This window comes from Anguilla anguilla, chromosome 18 (assembly GCF_013347855.1).
Source record: "Anguilla anguilla isolate fAngAng1 chromosome 18, fAngAng1.pri, whole genome shotgun sequence".
In the NCBI taxonomy this organism is placed as follows: domain Eukaryota; kingdom Metazoa; phylum Chordata; class Actinopteri; order Anguilliformes; family Anguillidae; genus Anguilla; species Anguilla anguilla.
The window spans coordinates 23,596,102-23,616,148 of NC_049218.1; the positions used below are offsets into that span (position 1 = coordinate 23,596,102).

The 20,047-nt window shown below is 44.9% G+C and overlaps 1 protein-coding gene across 8 annotated transcripts in view; it reads right to left on the minus strand.

The window, feature by feature from the left end:
• Positions 1-298: 298 nt before the first annotated feature.
• Positions 299-20,047, minus strand: part of khdrbs2 (KH domain containing, RNA binding, signal transduction associated 2) — a 146,227-nt gene continuing 126,478 nt past the window's right edge. Inside the window, exons 8-11 of one of the 8 annotated variants that reach the window (XM_035399770.1) lie at positions 19,807-19,865; positions 16,136-16,222; positions 13,988-14,039; positions 299-329 (exon numbers count right to left, since the gene is read on the minus strand). In XM_035399770.1, coding sequence (XP_035255661.1) covers positions 13,996-14,039; positions 16,136-16,222; positions 19,807-19,865 — 190 coding nt within the window. In that variant the 3' untranslated portion in view covers positions 299-329; positions 13,988-13,995. Of the gene's footprint in view, positions 330-13,987; positions 14,040-15,027; positions 15,717-16,122; positions 16,223-19,806; positions 19,866-20,047 lie in introns of those variants that run through there. The other 7 variants (XM_035399772.1, XM_035399771.1, XM_035399775.1 and 4 more) reach the window with 7 other exon arrangements.

Here is a 20,047-nt window from a genome sequence, read left to right on the forward strand (position 1 = left end):
GAAATAGCAAAATATGAATCCATAAAAAAAGACATTTATCCAAAGATATTGGCATGATATGTATTTAGATACTCGATACTCTCATTGTTCCCTTGCACCTAGAATTGAAGCACACAAAACTTTGTTGTTAAAATGGGTTCTCATAATTTTTCGCATGAGCAACTTTTCCCAAAATATCAGTTGTTAGTCTGAAACCCTACGCATACATACCGTTATCGTTTCCCATCATGCCTGGCGCTCGCCGGAGACGATTGGTGACCTCAACATCGCTCTTCCGCCAAGCGGTGTTTTTTTTTTCTTCTTCTACTCGTTTATGGGAAATTCATGACCTGTCGTAGAAAAAAAAGGGTGCACATTGACATTTTTGTTCAGTGACACGATGGGGTAATGTGATAATGTGAAGGAGTGGGTCCGAGCTGGAGCACAGCATGCGTGATGTCATTCACATCTGGGTTCCATTCATCAGTGATGTCACTGTGATGTTACACTAGAGAGTTCTAATAGACACCAGCGACTGTCTGAGTGTAGGGTTGGCAACATTGGCAATCCTGGATCCACTAATGAGGTGTAGTCATTGCCATCCTGCTGGATAAGCTTTGGTTCAGCAGGGATATGTTTCAGTCATCCCTGCCCAGTGTTAAAGACCCGGACAGGGATGTGAATATATTAACCCCAGTGCATGTTGCAAGCAGTAAACATAGTTATTCAGAAATGATTCCAGTAAGAGCGCAGAACAGGGGGATGTTGCAGGGTTCAGCCAATGATGAGCTTGCTCAGTTGCTGATCATGCATTAGCGATCAGTGCTCCTGAGGTCATCAGAGAGGAGGGATTTAAGCTATAGTCATCTTCACACTGTTCTGGATTCCTGCATGGCCTGCAAGTCCCTCCTCCTATTCTGAACATGGGGTTTTCCTGTCCTTTTTACTGGACCCATTCTACCACTGCAACATACATTGTCAGTGTGGTAAAACACAGAGTAGCACATGTGTAAAGACCTGGTGTGCTAGCATGCTAAACACCTTTAACCCATTCTCCAGCGTACGTGCTGATCTGTGCAGTCCCTGTGCCAGCTTTCACTACAGACACAGGCAGACCGCAAGAGCCAAACAAACCAGAGAAGTCGCTCTTGAGACAAGATGGCCCCGCTTATTCTAATAGAGAATTGCCAGGTTTTTACCTGATGTAAAAATAATATATATCACTATATATACATTAAATAATGTGGGAAATTGTCCCAGCCAAAGTGTACAATATGCTAGGCAGTGAAATTATTGCACAGATAGTCATAAAAAGAAAGCGCTCGGCAACATCAAAGGCAGACACATCAACAAAATAGTGATTCTATGCAATTATACAAATTAGAGAAGCACAATAGATGTTGCATTGACATGATAAACAACTAACTACAAATCATATTTAGATCTGACATAAACTTCTTTGGGGAACCTATTGCTAACTCTGTCCTCTTGCACTCTAAGCACTGGTTACTACTCCAGATGGAGGTGCTGCCACACCAGCAAGTTCCCATGTCTGTCACATAATGATAAAAAAACACAAAAAATGCTCCTTAATTATACATCACTTTTTTAACAGGGCAGTAAAGCCACTTCCCAATAAAGGACAATAAAAGGATATAGTGGGGAAAACTGACGCACTATATACACAACACCAACTATAGTAAGTAAAATAAATAAATAAAATGAGCACAATAAATTGTCCAGCGTTAATTCAACACTAATGGACAATTGTTATCTGTTAGTGTAGAATTAACACTGTTAGAGTTCAATTAAGGCTGGACATGGTCAGTAATAAAAGGGAGCGGAGCTGCAGCAGTGTTTAATGTTGGCTGTAAAGAAGCAGCCCTGATGTTCTCAGGTTAAAAGCGTCCCGTAGTTCAGGGGTCTGTGTGGAGACAGCGAGGTGCTTTACGCGCTGGCCTGGGAGACTGTTCCGGAAGGTGAGGAGTCAGCAGCACAGAGAGATGCATTCAGGGACTAAACAACACTCTGCCTTTTTATGCAGAAAACTTTTAAACCTCAGCGCAACCTGTGTGCCTTCGTTTTGGTTCATTCTTCTATAAATGTTGCTGTGTGTGTATAAAATCAATCTGCAAAGACACTCTTTTTAATTGCAGCTGTTCTTTTGAATCACATTTTTTAAACCTTGCAGCCACATTTTTTTTTTTTTTTTTAAGACACAAATGATGGCAATCCGTCACAGTCGTGATCTCCTGGATACACGGAAGTGCGATTTTAACAAAGCCAAGCCCTATCCATCTTTCACAGGGATATTTATTAGTCCGCACAGCAGCAACTTTAATTGCACTGCACAGAGAGAGCGGTTTCATACATACACCAGTCATAATTGGTTTAATGGTTAATATACTGCCATTTCTGCGGGAATTCTTCCTTGGTGTGCTTTCAACTTTCAGCACATTCACATTGTTTAATGGGGCTGTTAAACAAGAATTATAAAGTTCCATCCTAGTAAACCAGGATGGAAATTTATAATACATTATACATACGCACTGCTGAAACCAAACGTAAGTGCTTATTTCTAAGACCTTTTTTTTATATCTCAAGAAAATATATTACCTTGTTTTTTAAAGTTACTTTTTGCTTGACAAGTGATATTGTCCTACCGCATTGGCAAATCTTATGAGTCAAACTGTCTCACCTGAATCTTCTTGTCTTATTTAGCAAAAAGTAATATAAATAAGCTATAAGTCTAAATATAAGACTGAAATACTTGTTCAGATCCTTTCTTTGCTATATCTGTTTGTGTCCTCGCCCGATCGTGTGAGCCTCATACAAGTCATACTGTATAAGCTGCTGGAAATATATATTTATAAATTGCTAAGTGTCATTGGACAGTAGTGGTGACACAGGGACTTCCTGCCGGGTGCTGATTGGTGGAGACCGGGTTTTCATATAAGCAGACACACAGCCATGCAGGCGTCATGGCTACCCTGGCATGCACTGTGCTCAGGGTTGGCCTACGATAAGAAACTAATCTAAAATGGAGCTCGAACAAACGGCCCCAACTATGGGACAAGCTGTAGCCATTAAACTACAAAGCTGTTCATGTTTCGAGAGCTGTGGCCTTCCGTTGCTAATCCCACCACTGACCTTAAAACGCCGAGAAGGCAATCACTCGGACCGGCGGGAAAAGGTTTGGCTTTAAAATGGAGGCTATAAAGAATTAGGGGCGCTAGGGGGACCTGTTCTTAAGGGCAAGATATGCTTGCTACACAGGCCCTCGGACACCTGTTGGTAAAACAATGATTATGATCAGTTATTATTATCATTTTTCTGCGTTTACCGTTTGGGTGCTCCACGGTCGAGCCGTTACGCGCGAAGCGAATGTTACTGCCCATTACACGGCCCATTACTTCAGCTCTGGTACTGCGGGCGACGGCCTGCAAAAGCCTGTTTAAGCGCAAGCTTTTATTCCAATGCCCATCCAGCGATAAAGGGAAAAAAACAACAACACTATCATATGCGCCAGTATATGAAGGTTGCAATTTATCACAATTTATCACCTTTCTGCTTTCTGCTGAAGAGAAATCTGAGTTGTGAGCCTGTGTAGAGTATGAAAAAGATGGCAAAAGAGGTTATGGATGGATTTCTATGAAACTTGATAAAGTGAAGATTTGATTTTTCAAGGTTGGTAGAACAGGCCTCTTTGGGTTGGCAGAGGTCTACATTTCACTGAGAGAGACTCCAGTGCTGACACCTTCATGCCTCCGTATGCAAGGGCTTGTCTAAAACAATTTCTAGAATGTTAACTCTGGACTGATTTTAGTGAGAAGTGAAAATCTAAACCACAGATATTTTTTCCCCCCTCAAGTCTTCAATCTAAAATGCCAATTTGCATTCTGCTGGCTTAACCGACAGTTAACATTTAGTTTGACAGAAGAAAGAAAACTGCGGAAAAGTTTTGGCCACGGCGAAAAAGTGAATTAATTGCTCTCTCCTGCTTAAGAGCTAAAATTTGCTTTGGAAAATGACTGAATAGATTTTTCTCCCGTTCCTTTTGTAATGAGAATTTATAAGGAGAGGCGCACATTTGAATGTGAATATTCTCCTAACCTTCCCGAGCACTGTGAGGGTTTTCATTTATCTCCTAAAAATAATCCCAGCCTGGAGTGGAGGTGTAGTGGGACGGGTGAAAGATTCTGAGTGAAATTATATACTTCCCATATTTGCTGACCCAAACCCTCTAACTGTAACCTATGTTTCAGTGCCATCTTCTTAATATTAATATAGTTTGTGACATGTTATCCTATTACATAATTTGATGTAATATCTAATACAAGGGTGTCCAATTTTATCTGAAAAGGGCCGGTGTGGGTGCAGGTTTTTGTTCTTGCCGAGCACTATGACACCTGATTCTGCTTATCGAGGTCTTGATTGAAGACCATGATTAGTTCATTAGTTGAATCAGGTGACGTATTGCTGGGCTAAAACAAACACCTGCCCCTGCACTGGCCCTTCTCAGATAGGACTGGACACCCTTGATCTAACACATCGATGCTTATGAATCTGACAGGCACTGTTTTTTTTAAATTTATTTAAATGGTGCTAGAGTAAATAGTCTTGTATAGAAAACCTAAAACTATGAATTCAAATAAGAATTTTTACATTTGTCTTGGAAACCAAACCTAACGGGCCTGCTCTTCACTAGACGTGTACTTACGCGAGTATATCGCACCACAGTCTTAGTGCCGGACTGTTTGTTTTCATCTGTGTAACAACATGATACATAAAGAGGTAATAGAGTACAGTTGACATGTGGGCTGGGATTAATACCAACAAAGCAAAAACAAACTATACAGGTTTCATTTATGGAGAAGGGGGTGGCGGCATGTTCCCCTCATGGTTTCGAGGAGCGTGACTTATCGCCCTCCTCCACCTTAGTTTTTGAGTGACACACAACAAATTCCAGGCTCCACGCCAACAACCGAGCAACAGTCACCCACCACCCAGATTAGATCCGTGTCAGTGCTCCACCGTCTGTAATTACAGTGTTGTCAGTGTACTTACACCAAATTGTACGCGGAAAACAATTACATTCAACACAAGCCATTGTTATGTAGTCTTAATATGATCCGTTACAGTAAAAAGATTTGTAATTATAGTTTTGGATAATTGCATAATCGCTTGCAAATTATTAATGATTATAATGCGGTGTATTTGTGACACTTGAGGAGTGCAGGTTATTTTTCAGTGGAGGTGCTACGCGTGTAGCATACGTGAGTTTGCATTCACAAGGCATAACATTGGCATGCGTGGCCGTGAAATCCTGAGTCATCTAAATAACTGTAGAGCCGTGGGTTTGCACGATTCTTTAGAAACATTTATGAATCCTAGTGTTTAGTGGTACAAATGTTACACAGGTTAATCTGGCCAGGCGATAGAAATTTCAAACGTAGCGTTTTCACATTTTCCTAATGAGCCAAAAGCTAGAATCTCTCTTTGACATCACATTGCAAGAACCCCTCCGATCAGATTTGATTTCAACTCTGAGTGCATAAGTGAATGAATGAATGAATGACACCAGAAAAGTTAAAAGGGGATGGAAGGAGAACAAAAAACACGTATATTCAAACAAAACGTTAAAGCAGTGGTCTCCAACCCTGGTCCTGGAGAGCTACAGGGTCTGCTGGTTTTTGTTTTCACCTTAAAATCAGCACCCATTTGACCATTTCCTTAAAGCAATGATAGGATATTTATAATAACTTAATGAAATGACTACATTGTGTAAGCTACTGGGATTGCTGCTTAGTGATAGCATTCATAGCTTAAAGTGTACGAGAGCTATAGCTGCATTTTAACCGTTTGTCTCTTTATATTTCATACGTCCCTTCGGAGCTGGGCTACTGTCTGCTGTATCCTGGACAAGTTCACTGAGTAATTGTTTACGACGGCTTTTTAAAATCAAAACACAATTCACACACACATTATCTGGCTGGGAAGTTAATGTGGAATGAATTCCTTGGCCCTTTTTAAAATGCTCTTTTATCTGTATGACTAATACTTCAAAGTCACCTGCTTATATAATAAAAATATTCCCGTCCTGTGAGTTAATGCTTGACCACTGCTGTGTGCACGATGGGCGGTGAGAATCCGGCTAAAGAACAGAACATAAAGTGTGATAGAATACCACACCTGTGTGTCTAACACCTATATCTGACCACAGCAGAGCAGAACCAGAATCTCTGCAAAAGAGAGAGGTGTGTGCATGTGTGTGCGTGTGTGTGCGTGTGTGTGCGTGTGTGTGCGCGTGTGTGTGTGTGTGTGTCCGTGAGAGAGAGAGGGTGAGGGAGATTAAGGTGGGTGTGTCTGAGTGCGTGTGTGTGAGTGTGTGTGCACGTGTGTGTGCGTATGTGTGTGTGTGTGCGCGTGCGCGTCTGTTTGTGTGTGCGTGCGTGTGTGTGTGTGTGTGTGTATGCGCGTGTGTGTGCACGTACGTGTGTGCGTCTGTTTGTGTGTACGCGTGTCTGTCTGTGTGTGTGCGTGTGCATGTGTGTATGCGTGAGTGTGTGTGTGTATGTGTGCACGTGAGAGAGTGAGGGCGAGAGAGCGGGCGTGTGGGGGGAAAGGGAATAATGTCGGGCAGCTGCCAGTAAATTTGCTGGCACGCTGTACACTGTAGGAGAGCAGAGCCAAGCCAGCTGTCCCTCACTGCCCTGAAATCCCTGCGAAAATAAAGAAGCAGAGGCTGACCGCACAGAATTAATTAGGAGCGTGTGTCAGTCTGGATAATTACCTCACTCTCCCGTAGATAAACACCCCCCTCAGCTTAGCGCTTTGTATTAGGGAGTCGCCTCGACAAGGACTCCTGGGGAACCATGACACGGGAGAGGCTGACCTGCCTCAAAGCAAGATTCATTTTGGGGAGTTTAAATCAATATAAGCATGTATGTAAAAGCAACAAAGAAACACACACGTGCGTGCACACACACACCTGTATTTTGCCTAAAATGGCTAATGTGTGTGTGTGTTATATATGCACACACATATATATATATATATATATATATATATATATATATATATATATATATATATATACAGTATATATTACAGGGATCATCAGCTCTGGCCCTCAAATCCAAATCCAGCCCTGGTTTTCTTTTCTCCTGGGTAATTAGTGCTACTGATTGGCCAGACTGCCTTCATACCTGACTCCCAGGCAAAGGGAGGGTGGAAAACCAGCAGAACTCAGCCCTCGAGGACCGTGAGTTGCTGATCCCTGATATACTAGGAAGCGTAGAGCCAGAGGACATCTCCATCGCGGGCCCTGTGTGTTAAATTTGGCGGGCCGTTAGATCGCGGCCTGTCTCTGACGCGCCGCTAGCCCGGGCCCGTCTCTAAGCAGCGCCCGGCCGACAGCCGCGAAATCCCCCGCGCTGCTTTCCGCGCGCTCCGCTAAGGCGCTCTCCGCCCGACAGGCCCGGATTATGGGTTCCCCTCCGCGCGTACGCTCTCGATTTTCACCCGTTCTGACAGCCGACCGAGGCACCTGCGCCCGAGCGCCCCTCCCAGCGAGGTGATGTAACGCTGATGCAACAGCCGCAGTCGCTCAAGCGTTTCGCGACTGGTCGCGGACGATCCTTCAATCGGAAAAAAAACGACGGCAAAAAACAGTAATGGGGTTCCCCCCCCCCGCCCCCTAAATCTCTGTGTTCTTATTTTCCGGATGCGTGCCGCCTAATTAATACGGATACATTTATTTTGGGATGCCGCGATTTACCGTCGTACACTGGGTCTGTTCAGTGGGCTGTGGTGCTTCTGCACAGTGCTGCAGTTCTGATGAAATGTGGTGGTTTACTCGGGGATGTGTAAAAAAGAAAGTAGAGCAGACTTCTGTTCTTACTGAACTGTTAAATGCGCACGTTCTTCAGCGATGCTCTTTGGGGCAGAGATTCTGAAGAGAGAGCCACAGACAGGCAGCCATGTGTGTAATTAATCGGTGTATTTAATCTGTGCCTTTTATTCAAAGGAAGCTTTACCTTCAACTCTGAGTTCTGATAAATACATGATTAATTGAATTGTGTTAACGATCCTTCGCACACCCCATTTGGTTAAAAAAAAGAATGAAGCTGTGACTTTTATACATTTCACCCCGTTGAAATAAATGTAAAAATAATCCACTCCGCACTTGCTTTTGATTGCATTTGAAAAAAAGAGAAGGTGTTTGTGTTTACAAGAACCGCAGTTGTTGCACATTAATCAGGTTAACGCTTCTTTTCAGAATGCGATGTTATGAACTGAACTGAACGGAAAGCAAACGTTGCTCGAATGCGTTTGCGAAAAACACTGCCGCTGTTTTTTTAATCTTGCCAGTTTTCTGTTGCGCTACCTCTGCTGTCCTACTCATTAAAGCAGAGATGCTAAGCCCTTTGGAAACTGTTTTTTTTTATTTCAAATTTCTTTCCCACCAGACTAATTACAGTAACTCGTTATTTAAAGATATATAACAAGGAACTGTCAACCAAATACATTTTTTTTAGCTGTATCCATAACTTTCGGTGCTTTATAAAAAATCAGCATCCTTCATCTCCCGCTCATAACCGTTCCGATGACAGGCTGAACGGTGGTTACCGCGGGGACGGGCGGCGCCCCTCCCCTCCCGCCCTCGCGTGGTTGGTCTCTTTCACAGAGAGAGAAAGACGGGGCGGGAGGTCGAGCTCCGCCGCCTCGCGCTCTCCGTGAATGACGATGGCGGGTAGAGAAAGAGGCGGAAACATTTCCGTTCGAGTCAGAGGCCATTGGTTCGCACTCCCAGGCTTCCTCTCGTTCTTTTACCCCTCAGTCACAGAAGTGTGGGTCCCTGTCGCCCGCTCTTTAAAAGCTTCATTGAGATACCCGGTCATCCAGGTCAATGTGAATTCTGTCCTCTCATTGGCCAGGGCCAAACTGAGTGGCCTGGGTCAGCCAAGGCAACGCAAATGACTCTACATAATTTCAGCGCCGTACAAAGATCAACTAACCAGCCGAAAACATCCCTCACTCTACTCTCCTCTCTTCTGATTCGAATTTGAGAAAAAATGTGGTTTAAACGAGGTGACCGGACAATGTGAACGAAAACTGTTTCAGATTCTGCGGAATTTACAGAGAAATCCGTTTTCAGCCATCGCCAGACATCCCCGGCTGAAGGTTCGGCAGGAAAGCGCGTTTTTGTAACATAACTGTTTGAAATCATTCTATTGAACACAAGAGCGCAGGGAACAAATCCATTCAGGTGGAAAGGCAAAAAAAAAACAAAAAAACATACAAACAAAAAACATCCCCACAATGGGCTACATAAACCGAGCGAGGACCCAATTTCCTTCCCTTTCGAACGACAAAGACGGACGCGGCCTTGCGAATGGGTTTGGCTCGCCATCGCAAACACAGCGGCCAATGTGCATATTCAGCCTCCCCCCCCCCCCCCCCCCCCCCCCCCCCCCCTTCTTTACTGTTTGTGTCTCGGGTTTCACCCACTGAAATCCAACACCGCTGTGAGATGAATCCATTTTAAGAAGACAAGTAAGCCAGAGCACGTAGCCTCGCGTCTCCTAAGGTTGCGCTCTGTCTTGCTGACATGTTTAATCAGAGGAAAACCCCTCCCACCCCAGCACTTCCTGCACCCCACCCCCGCCACAACTCACTTGCACCGTACAGAGGAGAATATAATGAGACGAGCGCCTGCTTGCTAAACAACTTTAAAGCGCCTCATCACGGCAGATTGCTTACTTTGGCTGATTGGGCTGAGGGGCAAGATGGATCACGATGAACGTCTCCCCGCACGTTCATACGTCATAACTGACAGGGGGAAAACGAGGCCTTGCAACGTTGCAAAACCTTAAAGACAAGCCATGCTTAAGATGAGACGTGTGTGTGTCTATATATATATATATATATAAATAAATGAACTGCAAACCATAGAGGAATATGAACTCTCATCAAGTTTTCTCAAGTTTCTTTCTTTACAGTAAAGCATGCAGGCTTTAAGGTTCAAGTACACCACGCTTTTCTTCCATCTCTTGCACTTTTTTGCTAGCTCTGTATGAACAAAGGAGTATAAATCCACACCTCTGCGAATCCTTTCAGTCTCTCTCTCCCTCTCTCTTTCTCTCTCTCTCTCTCCTTCTCTCTCTCCCTCTCTCTCTCTCTCTCTCTCTGTCTCTCTCCCTCTCTCTCTCTCTCTCTCTCTCTCTCCCTCTCTGTCTCTCTCCCTCCCTCTCTCTCTCTCTCTCTCGAGCAGAAGGACTGTGTGGAAGCTCTTATCCGTATCTCTTCAGCATTTCCGCACACTTCCCCCGTTCTCATATAGCTCATTTAATTCCAAACAACTCCTCACACCAGTTCCATTTAATGACTGTGCCCTTACAATAAGCAAACTACAAAATCTTAATATACATTGTCATCTAATCACATACAAAATCTAAATGACAAAATATGTACTTGCCCCATGCTTAGGTGGAGTTTTTTTTTAGTTTTTATGACACTGTAGGACACCCCCTGTTTTTAAGTCATTATAACTGTATTATAACTCATTAATAAATACATTATTGATGTGTAGTCTAGCATTAATTAATGTTCTGCACAAGATGACCATGTTATGATGTGTAATGCATCTACGGTAGCTCAAAACATAAATGATAATGGGCTTTTTCCCACTGCTTATTTGATGATGTGAAACTGGAAATTTCCCGAGAGGGTGTTTAGATTGATGAGCTCGAGATGGTGTACTGACGAGTTACTCTAACGGCCTTTGGGGCACGCATGCTTTTCTGTGTGAATTCAATTCTGCACATTCAAGGCCATTGATAAATAAGTGTGTGAAGGACCATGATCCCCCTGGCTTGTTGAAACGAAAGGAGAGATGAGTTCAGCGCAATTATGAGCTCCGACTGTCGCACCTTTCCCAGAGGAGGGGTCCACGGGCGAGAGGATCCCCTGGGATTCAAATGCACGGCTCTCCGATTTACGACCAATTAGGTTAACCGTTGTTCCAGTGCACCAGCACTGATTCCAACTCATGGATTGGGCTGCAAAACAGTCCACCAAGCACTCAGCACTGTGGTCCACTGTGTAGACGCACCCCACCCCACGCTATCGAACCCTGTCCATGCCACTGCCGAACGCCGCTGACTACCCGCAGGACCTTCTCTAATTGGCCGATGCTGGCCCAGAGCCCTGCCCGGGGAGGAGGGCTTTTCCAGCGGTGAGACTGCCCCTCCCTGGCCGTCACCTCCGGTCGATTAGGAGCACGTAGCGGCGCGTACAGTACACTCCCGCGACCCGATGACTGACGGGCCGCCCAGCCGGCGGACCTCGGGGCCCAAGGGCCAGCAGCTAACAGCAGGCCCTTTCAGAGAGAGTCCGCTCTCGACTGGACTGACCGAACGGACGGCTGTGGTTGAAGCAATGAGAAGGGCCTACAAATACAACAGCCCAAAACAAAGGCACTACCCTGCGCGGTCTTAGCCGACATATTTATTTATTTTATTTATTTAATGTTTATTTGATAGGGACAGATACATTTAAACATAGCTTATTGACAAACAATATCCAATGGAATGTATCACAGCATTTATAGCATATGCTAATTTCCGATGCTTGTCCCTAGGTGGGCATATCCACAGACTCTCTGAAAACCCGTTTTTAAAATAATGGCAACACAAACTTTTTCCCGAGAAGGCCGTGCTAGTTAAATAAAAGTAAAATTTAAGTAAAATAAAGTCAGTGCTCATAAATATTCAGTTAATATGGCTGACGGTGTTAACCTGACCATATGGACGGAGACGATCAATCAAATGCTATGCAAAGAGGGAATGTGTGGGGAATAAATTATATTTCTTTTGGCTGTTTTCAAAACTGTGCCTAGGGGACGTCTAGCAGAAGATCTCATCCACAGTAACTTATAATGTGCACACCGAAAAGGTTAGGCCAAGAGCAATAACCTTGCAATTAGTGTCAGAACTCATATAAAGAGTCATTACACAAACGTACAACATAACATTAAGTGCCGGATCAGGAGTGCAGTGTACATAATTTTTGATTCTTACTGCAAAGACGTACGTCTAAGTGCAAATAATGTATACTATAGTACTATAATATACATTACTATGTATACTATCAGCATAACATGCTAACCACCATAGTTTCCTATGTTCATTACATTATTTGAATTGAACATGGTCACTGGATGCACTTTTTGGTAATTTGTAATTTGTCCTAATATTGTATCTTGTTCTTCTGCCTAGTTGGCTTGGCAGAGGTTAGGTCAGAACAGTGTTCTTGGCTGGAAATAGCAGTACAAAATAAGTATTGTATCTTATTGAACCTGTGTTTTGTAGTTGTCCAGGACCATGAAATGCACTTTTGTACGTTGCTTTGGATAAAAGCATCTGCCAAATAAATGTAATGTAATGCATACGTATGTAATAGCTAGTGGTCTCAGCCTTGACATCAGTCTAATTCAGTTCGGTTTTATTTGTGAAAGGCTTTTCACAAAGGACCAATGTCTCAGAGCACTTTACAGACATTTGGAGCTCAAGCCCCCCCATGAACCAGCCAATGAAACGGCACAGTGGGCCCGAGAAGAATAAGCTCGCGGAATGTGTGCTCTGATGGTAAAGGCCTTACTGAATCTCCAAGCTTTATGTAGACAAGCTGCTTCTGTTCAAAATGCACTGCTGCAATGAAAGCAACGATAGCTGGTAGGACTACTTCAAGATGCATAAAAATAGAAAAAAAGGAAAAAGAAACGCATTATGGCAGAAAGGGCCACATTAATAATGCACTTCGCATGCTAGCTACATTCAGTATAGGTGCCAGGATGTTCCTCTAGAGACCGTTGGGATGCTCGAGACCAGGCTGGACACAGTGCTGGCTATTCTCTGTAAAATAGGCAAAAATGATGGAACTCGATATTCTCATCATCAGTCATTCTTATGCTCATTCTTAGACAGCTGTGCTTGATATTGATGATTTTATTTCTCCCATTGATTGCCTAACCAGAACTGATTAAGATTAAAAGCCATATATGGTTTTGTAATGGGTTACAGTAGTCAAGCAAGAGTTATTTTAATTTCCAAAACGGGAGTGGGACACAGTTGCTTTACATTTGGATAGAGGCTCAGGGAGATGGGGGAGAGTAAGAATTCCTTCCAAAGGTCAAGGGGTGAATCCAGATAAATCGCGTATTAACACGCATATTTATTAAGCCATTCTTCTATAAAAAGCCAAAGCCCTGTCTGAGGGTGTTTGATTATTCTTCAGCAGACATGTGTTAACCTGACTGAAAACAACCGTTTAGCATCCGTCTTGCCATGGCAGTCATGTCAGGGGCACAAGCAAAATATTTATGATGCCATTCGATGAAGATGAACAAAGGTAGACGGAAAGCCACTTTGCTTTAACAGCTTTTAATGGACCCGCAGTCATTTTCTAATTTATCTCATTAAGGACTGGAAGCACAGAAAGCCTTTACTGATTTGTTTACCTTAAACCAGAATCAAATTTGCCTCCTACCAATTTGCATAATTCAGATTCAATGAAAACTTCCATAACTTTGAACGTTTGGTCTGGCGAGTGACAGATAATGGCAGTCTAACTTCTGCTACAGGATTTCGACACGTTCGTTTACATAATCAAATCTGACGGGAGCAATGCCGCGTTTCTTATTCTGTAACCCGGCTCCTCCAGGGAGAGCCAATCGGAATTGAATGGCATTCCTGAGTTTTAATCACTGCTCTGCCTGCCGTCTCCTCTGTCCCTGAAGTTCAGACAAAAAACTTGCGTAAAATAAACTTGAAGGCACCTCTCTTTGAGACAGAATACTGTGCAGTTCGGGAAATACCATCCATCTAGAGCTAGTCTTTCAATGCTTCGTGGCGCTGTTGCTAATTGAACAAAAGAATACACTTTTCTAACGATCCCACCCTGGTAAAGTGGGTTTTTTTATTGATGAAGAAGTTTATGAACTTACCCGTTCATTTACAATCTTCCGTCTACTGAGTGGTTCAAAGACTGTGAGTCACCTGCAGAGAGAGAAGGCGTCATTTTTTGTGAAAACGTCTCAGTGGCAAATTATTGCAGAGAAAAAAGAAATCTAGTCTACATTCAGCATGCATGCAAAGTAGCCTTCACACAATGATCAAAGCCTGCGTTACTACCAAAAAAGTAAACCAGTCAGGGTGTACAAAATCCATCAAACCAATATGATTATTATGTTTTAGTGGTACTATTTTGATTGCCCTGCAACATTCTTGCAATCGTTTTGTTTCCGGTTATATATAGCTAAAGTTTAGCTGGACAGGCATTAATATTAGTTTTAGTTTCTTTTATGGATTGCAGAGTTATGTTTCTTTTGTGATAGATGATGTTTTGATGTCGCTAGTTAACATTAATTAGCGGTTTTTTTTTTAAAAAGGCCTAGGCATCTATTTGTGGTTAGATTGGGAAGGTTTACTTTTTTTAGAATTAGTAACTTTATCATTTACGACTGGCATACGCAAAATTAGTTATTATTGGGGTTACCTGCTTAATGTTTAGTCATCCTTTGAGTCCCGCGATCTAGTTTCTTTATAGGCGTCAGCCTTCGAGCCTACTTGTCACAAGAGAGAGTTCAGATCTAACTGGCCGTCATCGGCAGTGGTAGTTAAGGCAGTGGAAAATATCAGGTACAGATTTCTGAGGTTAGATAACAGAGAGGAACAGGAGAAGAAACACAGCTGTGAATCCGTCGGGCTGTTGATGATAAGACAGTAAACTCTAGAGAATATGCATCCCACTCACTCCTACGGTACGTCCGCCCGCAGACAAAGATCGTGAGTCTAATGCAGTGTTCAAATGTAGGATGAGAGACTGCGTATGCTGGCCAGCTCAAAGGCTTGGAAGCATCTCGACAGTCTTACTGTGGTGTGGGGGCATTTCTTACCTCTGTAATCTCCATAAACATTCTCAGATCAACGATAATGCAATGAAGTCCATCAGAATTTGTGTTTAGTAAGATCAAACTTAAGAGGATAGTTTAAAAAATCCATTTATTGTTCTAAACAGTTGCTTATCATTAACATGTTATACATTTATATGACTAACCAAGATTCAAGGAACAATTTAGCGCTTTAAAATTATTTAACAATACTTCTTAGTGTATTAATACAGCTTATCTATTGTTACACAAAAAATGACTTAAGACAAAAATTTCTAAAATTCATTTTTTGTTGATTTCTTTTTAACGTATCAAAACATTTTAGCCATTTCCTGAAGGAGAAATAAAGCAGGCATTTAGTGCTAGAAACAAGTAATTCAAATGTTTATATTTTTTACAAAAAAGATTGCAGCTTTATTGACAAATTATGGCAAAACAAATTTGACAATTTATGGTCACCTATTTAGAGAAGCTTACACATGTTGCGTTATGTTCTTTTTATTATGTTTTATATACAAATACAAGTTAAACACTGAACAGAGCACTTAAATTTAGCTGCATACATAGCTGGTTGCTTTCAATCCCAATAACAAAATTAAAATTAAATTTACAAACTCAATATTTAACATCATGAACCTAACAGATATTAAAAGGAAAGAAGTTATCTACAGCTGGGTTAGCATCACTTGAAAAGTTTCAATTCATTCTTGCCTTCAGAGAGGAGACCGGGGTTCACTAAAGGGCACCGAGAAGCACCAAGTTCTGTGGAAACTTCATGCTTTTACTTTTGAAGGACAGACAATAAGGGACAACCAGTAAAACAGCATTCCAGTGCAGAGTTTATCGACAAAGCTCGCCAGATCTCAGCGTGTTTGTCTGTTGTTTTTTTTTTTTTTCTCATTTTTTCTTGTTTTGCTTGTACTTAAACTCTAAAAAGAAGTCCATGTTACAAAAAACAGTTAAGCTGACATCGTGTCGTAGCTTTAACATTAAGGTGTGTGAAAGCCTTGAGGAGATCTCCCAAGTTGGGGGGGGGGGTAGGAGTGGGACGGCATCGGGGGAAGGGTGTTGAAAAATAAAGGAAGGGCCAATCAGTTTCTTGCTTTTGAGGGGGGTTGGGGGTGGGGAGTGGGGGGGGGGTCACACAGTTCTAAAGTTGTCTGTAGTTGGAGGTGACAGATGTGGAGCACCTTCAATATCTACCATAGGGGTGTTCTCTGTAGCCCCCTCGCGCGAGCCGGGCGGGCGGGGCTTTGAGGCTGGGGCGAGCCGCGGTCCACTCCTCTTCTGCTAGGAGGAGAGCGAGACACGTTAAAGGAGCGCGGGGGCGAGGGCGGACGAGGGTCGACCCCGACCTGCTCGGACGCCGGCCTCCCCCCCCCCCCCCCCGAAAACCGCATCCGACGGACAGCTCGGAATCTTCTGGCGCTCTCCGTCGTCCGTGTCCAATTAGCAACCGTGCAGGCGTGCTTTTGCAAAGGAGCTTTCATTCGTTTACTCCGACCTTGAGCAAAAGTCAATGAAGCAAACGAACACTGATGGGGGGGGGGGGGGGAGTGCCACTTGAAAAGAACCTACGTTGCCTGCAGAGGCCCTGTGCCAGGATGAAGTGAAGTGCCATTTAAAACAGTGTGCCATGGTGCCACTCTGCCAGTGTGCCACATCTGTACCCCCTCAAGCAAAGTGCTGAGGAGCACTGCTGTTGCAGTCAGCCAGACCTCGCTTTCCCCCCTCTCCTGTCCCACAATGCAGTTGGACAGACCTCGCTTTCCCCCCTCTCCTGTCCCACAATGCAGTTGGACAGACCTCTGTACGCCAGCTATCCATGCAGTGTCATTCAGTATTGACTGTGGTGTTAACCTCATAGATGGCAAATATATCTGCATCAACATCATGCTTTTCAGCTAAAAATGAGTGTGTGTGTGCGCTTGTGTGTGTGATAGTGTGTGTGCATGTGTTTGCGTGTGTGTGTGCATGTGTGTGCTTGTGTGTGTGTGTGGGTGTGTGTGTGTGTGTGTCTGTATTATAGTGTGTGTGTGTGTGTGTGAGTCTGTGACTGTGTGTGTGTGTCTGTATTATAGTGTGTTTGTGAGAACATTTCCCGCTCTCCTCTGACTCATGTCTTCACGTGATGCGTGAAAAATAAACAAGTATTTATTATATACATATCTGCCATACAGGAAACTGTTAGAGACACGGTGTGAGCCTTCTCTCATAAATACACTGCGCCTTCAGAAGTGCTGCAGGGAGAAGGGAGAAGGTTCCAGAACATGCTCGTTAGCTCCTGAGCAATTACCCCCCCCGTGAGGCCAAGCAGTGCAACCCTCAGAGCTTAGCTGGAGCGTGATCATACTTAATGCTGGGGTACATACTGCAGCATGCTGTATGTGCTCTATGTGCTGTGTGTGGACTTGCTGAGGATGTAGAATCGAATGGACCTTTTTCAGCCTTTTTAATTGCTGGAAAGGCTAATATGCATGCGGGTCCAAACGGGAATCTTTATGGGACCGACTCTGTTATGAACAGGTGGTGGAGGTGGCTGTTGCGCTCCCTTAATTTCATAGAAAAAATATTCTGAGCTGAATAGCCTCTCCAAAGTGCCAAGGCTGAAGTTCTGCTAGTGACTGCCTCGAAGTACACAACAGAACAAAAGGCAAATGTTCCCATCTGAAGCTGAATTAATTTGAGAGATGAAGCTAACTTAAGGTTCAGCTTCACAACCTCTGGAATGGTGATAGGCCAGCAAATTTGGCTAGCCACCTTAAATGGATATGCTTGCTCTCGTAAGACCATCCGCCTACTCGATTTCCTTCAAGTAATATTTTTATAAAGCTTATTTTTAAATAAAAGCTAGGATGCGATATGTGATCGTCGTTTTTCTGCGCAAGGGAAATGCATTCCGGTGCTGAGCGAAAACCTAAACGGCGTTCTGGACCGGGGACGCCCCCCCCCCCTCCCCCCCCCCCCACCGTCTGACGCACGTTATAATCCCTCTAACTGAGGCCTCGGATCTGGCTGGAGAGGCCCGGCGGGCCCGGCGTACGCACACGTGTGCGAAAGCGGAGAGGATTAAGGGCTCGCCTCCCTCCGCCGCCGCTGGGAACCGCTCGCCTCCTCCGCGGTAAATTAATTAGGCGGGCAGCGCGCCCGCCGCCGCGCGGGAGAGAGAGAGAGAGAGAGAGAGAGGGAGAGAGGGAGGCCGGCCCCCACCGCTGGCTGTTGTTGGGGTTTTTTTTTTTTTTAAAGTGGTGGTGGCGGTGGTGGTGGTGTTGGGTCATCCTTCTTTCGAGCCGAAAACGGGATCGGCGCTCTCTCTGTTTTTTGTTCTGCGGTCTTCGCTCCCTAGGTCCCGAGGACGCGGTTTGCCGAGCCGCTGACGAGAGCGAGAGAGAGAGAGAGAGAGAGAAAAAATAAAAACCGGCCCTTTAATTTCCGAGAGCGGAAGGATGAGCGGAGCTCCTGCTCCCAGGGCCAATCCTGCGAGGGCGCGTTCGCCACGGCCAATTCCAGCCTGAACACGGCCGTCCAGACTCCCGTAACCCCTCCCAGGGCTCTGAGCCGCCTCGGTCAATTGGCCAAGCTGGCCGAAAGCCTCCCCCCCCCCCCCACCCCCAGACGCTCAGCGTGAGGGGGGGAGGGGCGGGGGGCGGGGGGGGGGGGGGGGGGAGCAGAGGCCAGACGATCGGCGACGTCGGCGGCCCGCTAGCTTTTATCTCTCCGCTGCGAAGCATCGCCGTCGCCGCGGGAGACCGGACGGGAGCTGGCAGCCCCGCCCGGCGAGGGAGCTTTTGCCCCCTCAATGGCAGGGCTGGCCGGACAGACCGCGGAGCGGCCAGCTGGCGGAGATCTGCGATCCTGAGAGGGAGAGAGAGAGGGTGCTCATGGGAGATATTACCAGGTCAGAGAGAGGCGCCGTCTCCCCGCCGCGCGGGGCGAGTGCGTTCACCGCTAACGCCCGCGACTCCCCCGTCCGCCAACCTTTGGGTTTTTGCGCCAAATGACGGTGGTGGAAATTCCAAGCCGACCCAAAAGAGTTAACAGGCAGAGGATTCCCTGAACTGCTTTCAAGCCGAATCCCGGATGTTTGGACGGGCATAGCCACAAGGTTCTCACACCGCATACAAATGGGAAATGTGGGCATGCGGAATCTCCATCTCTCGGGCCGATCTGACGCTCCTCATCTGGTCATCAATGAGTGATGGATAATGGTTTTTAATCTCATAGCTGCGGTTGATAAAAGTCCAATGATGGAAGGAAATGTTTAGTTTGCTCCGCTCTCCACTGAAGCGTGTGGCGAATAATATGTGTTCGCACTCGGATTGTTTGGAGTTCACCCTCTACTTAAAAAGAAAAAAGCCCTCATTGACCTTACAGAGGGTTTTACATCCACATAAAGTTTAAACGCGTCTCTGCTTCCGGGACCTTGTCTGTGCTCGCAGTTTCTAAAACGCACAGACGTGCGAGGGAAGCTCACAGATCGGGAGAGCTGTTCCGCGAAGCTTTCGGGCGACGGGCGTGGCTCGTTCGGGGGGAACGGACTCGTCGATGGATCTGACACACCGGCAGAGTGAGATGCACCTCGATATAAATCAGCTGACGGTCTGTCCTGGCACAGATCAATTTCACCCTTTTGATTAATCGCTGGTAGGGATTTGCCTCAAAACTGATCCATCCTGGACACAGGACCCCCAAAACTCTGCTGCGGCAGGAATCAAACAAATTGATCCTTCAGGATTTTATTTTTCTCGGAATGTCAGTGATTGATCGCTCTCTCTGTTCTAGAACACTAGCATAATAGGTACCGGGGAGTGAAGAAGGAAAATAAACAGCAGATTATTTACTGTAAAGGGTAAAACGGCACCGGGGTTCTTTACCGTAGTTGTCGTAGGCCTCCTCGATGGTGCCGTGGCCATATTCGTAATACTCCGAGGTGCTGGAGGAGAGACAAGGAGACACACTGTGTAGGAACTGCTGGATTTCTTTGGTAACCACAGGTAGACAAACCACAATGCCGGTCACGGTTTTAATCCAGTGATCTGGAACATGATAAACCATCACCATTGCATTTAGAAATTATATGATACACCAAGCACAAACCATCACATATAAATGTAT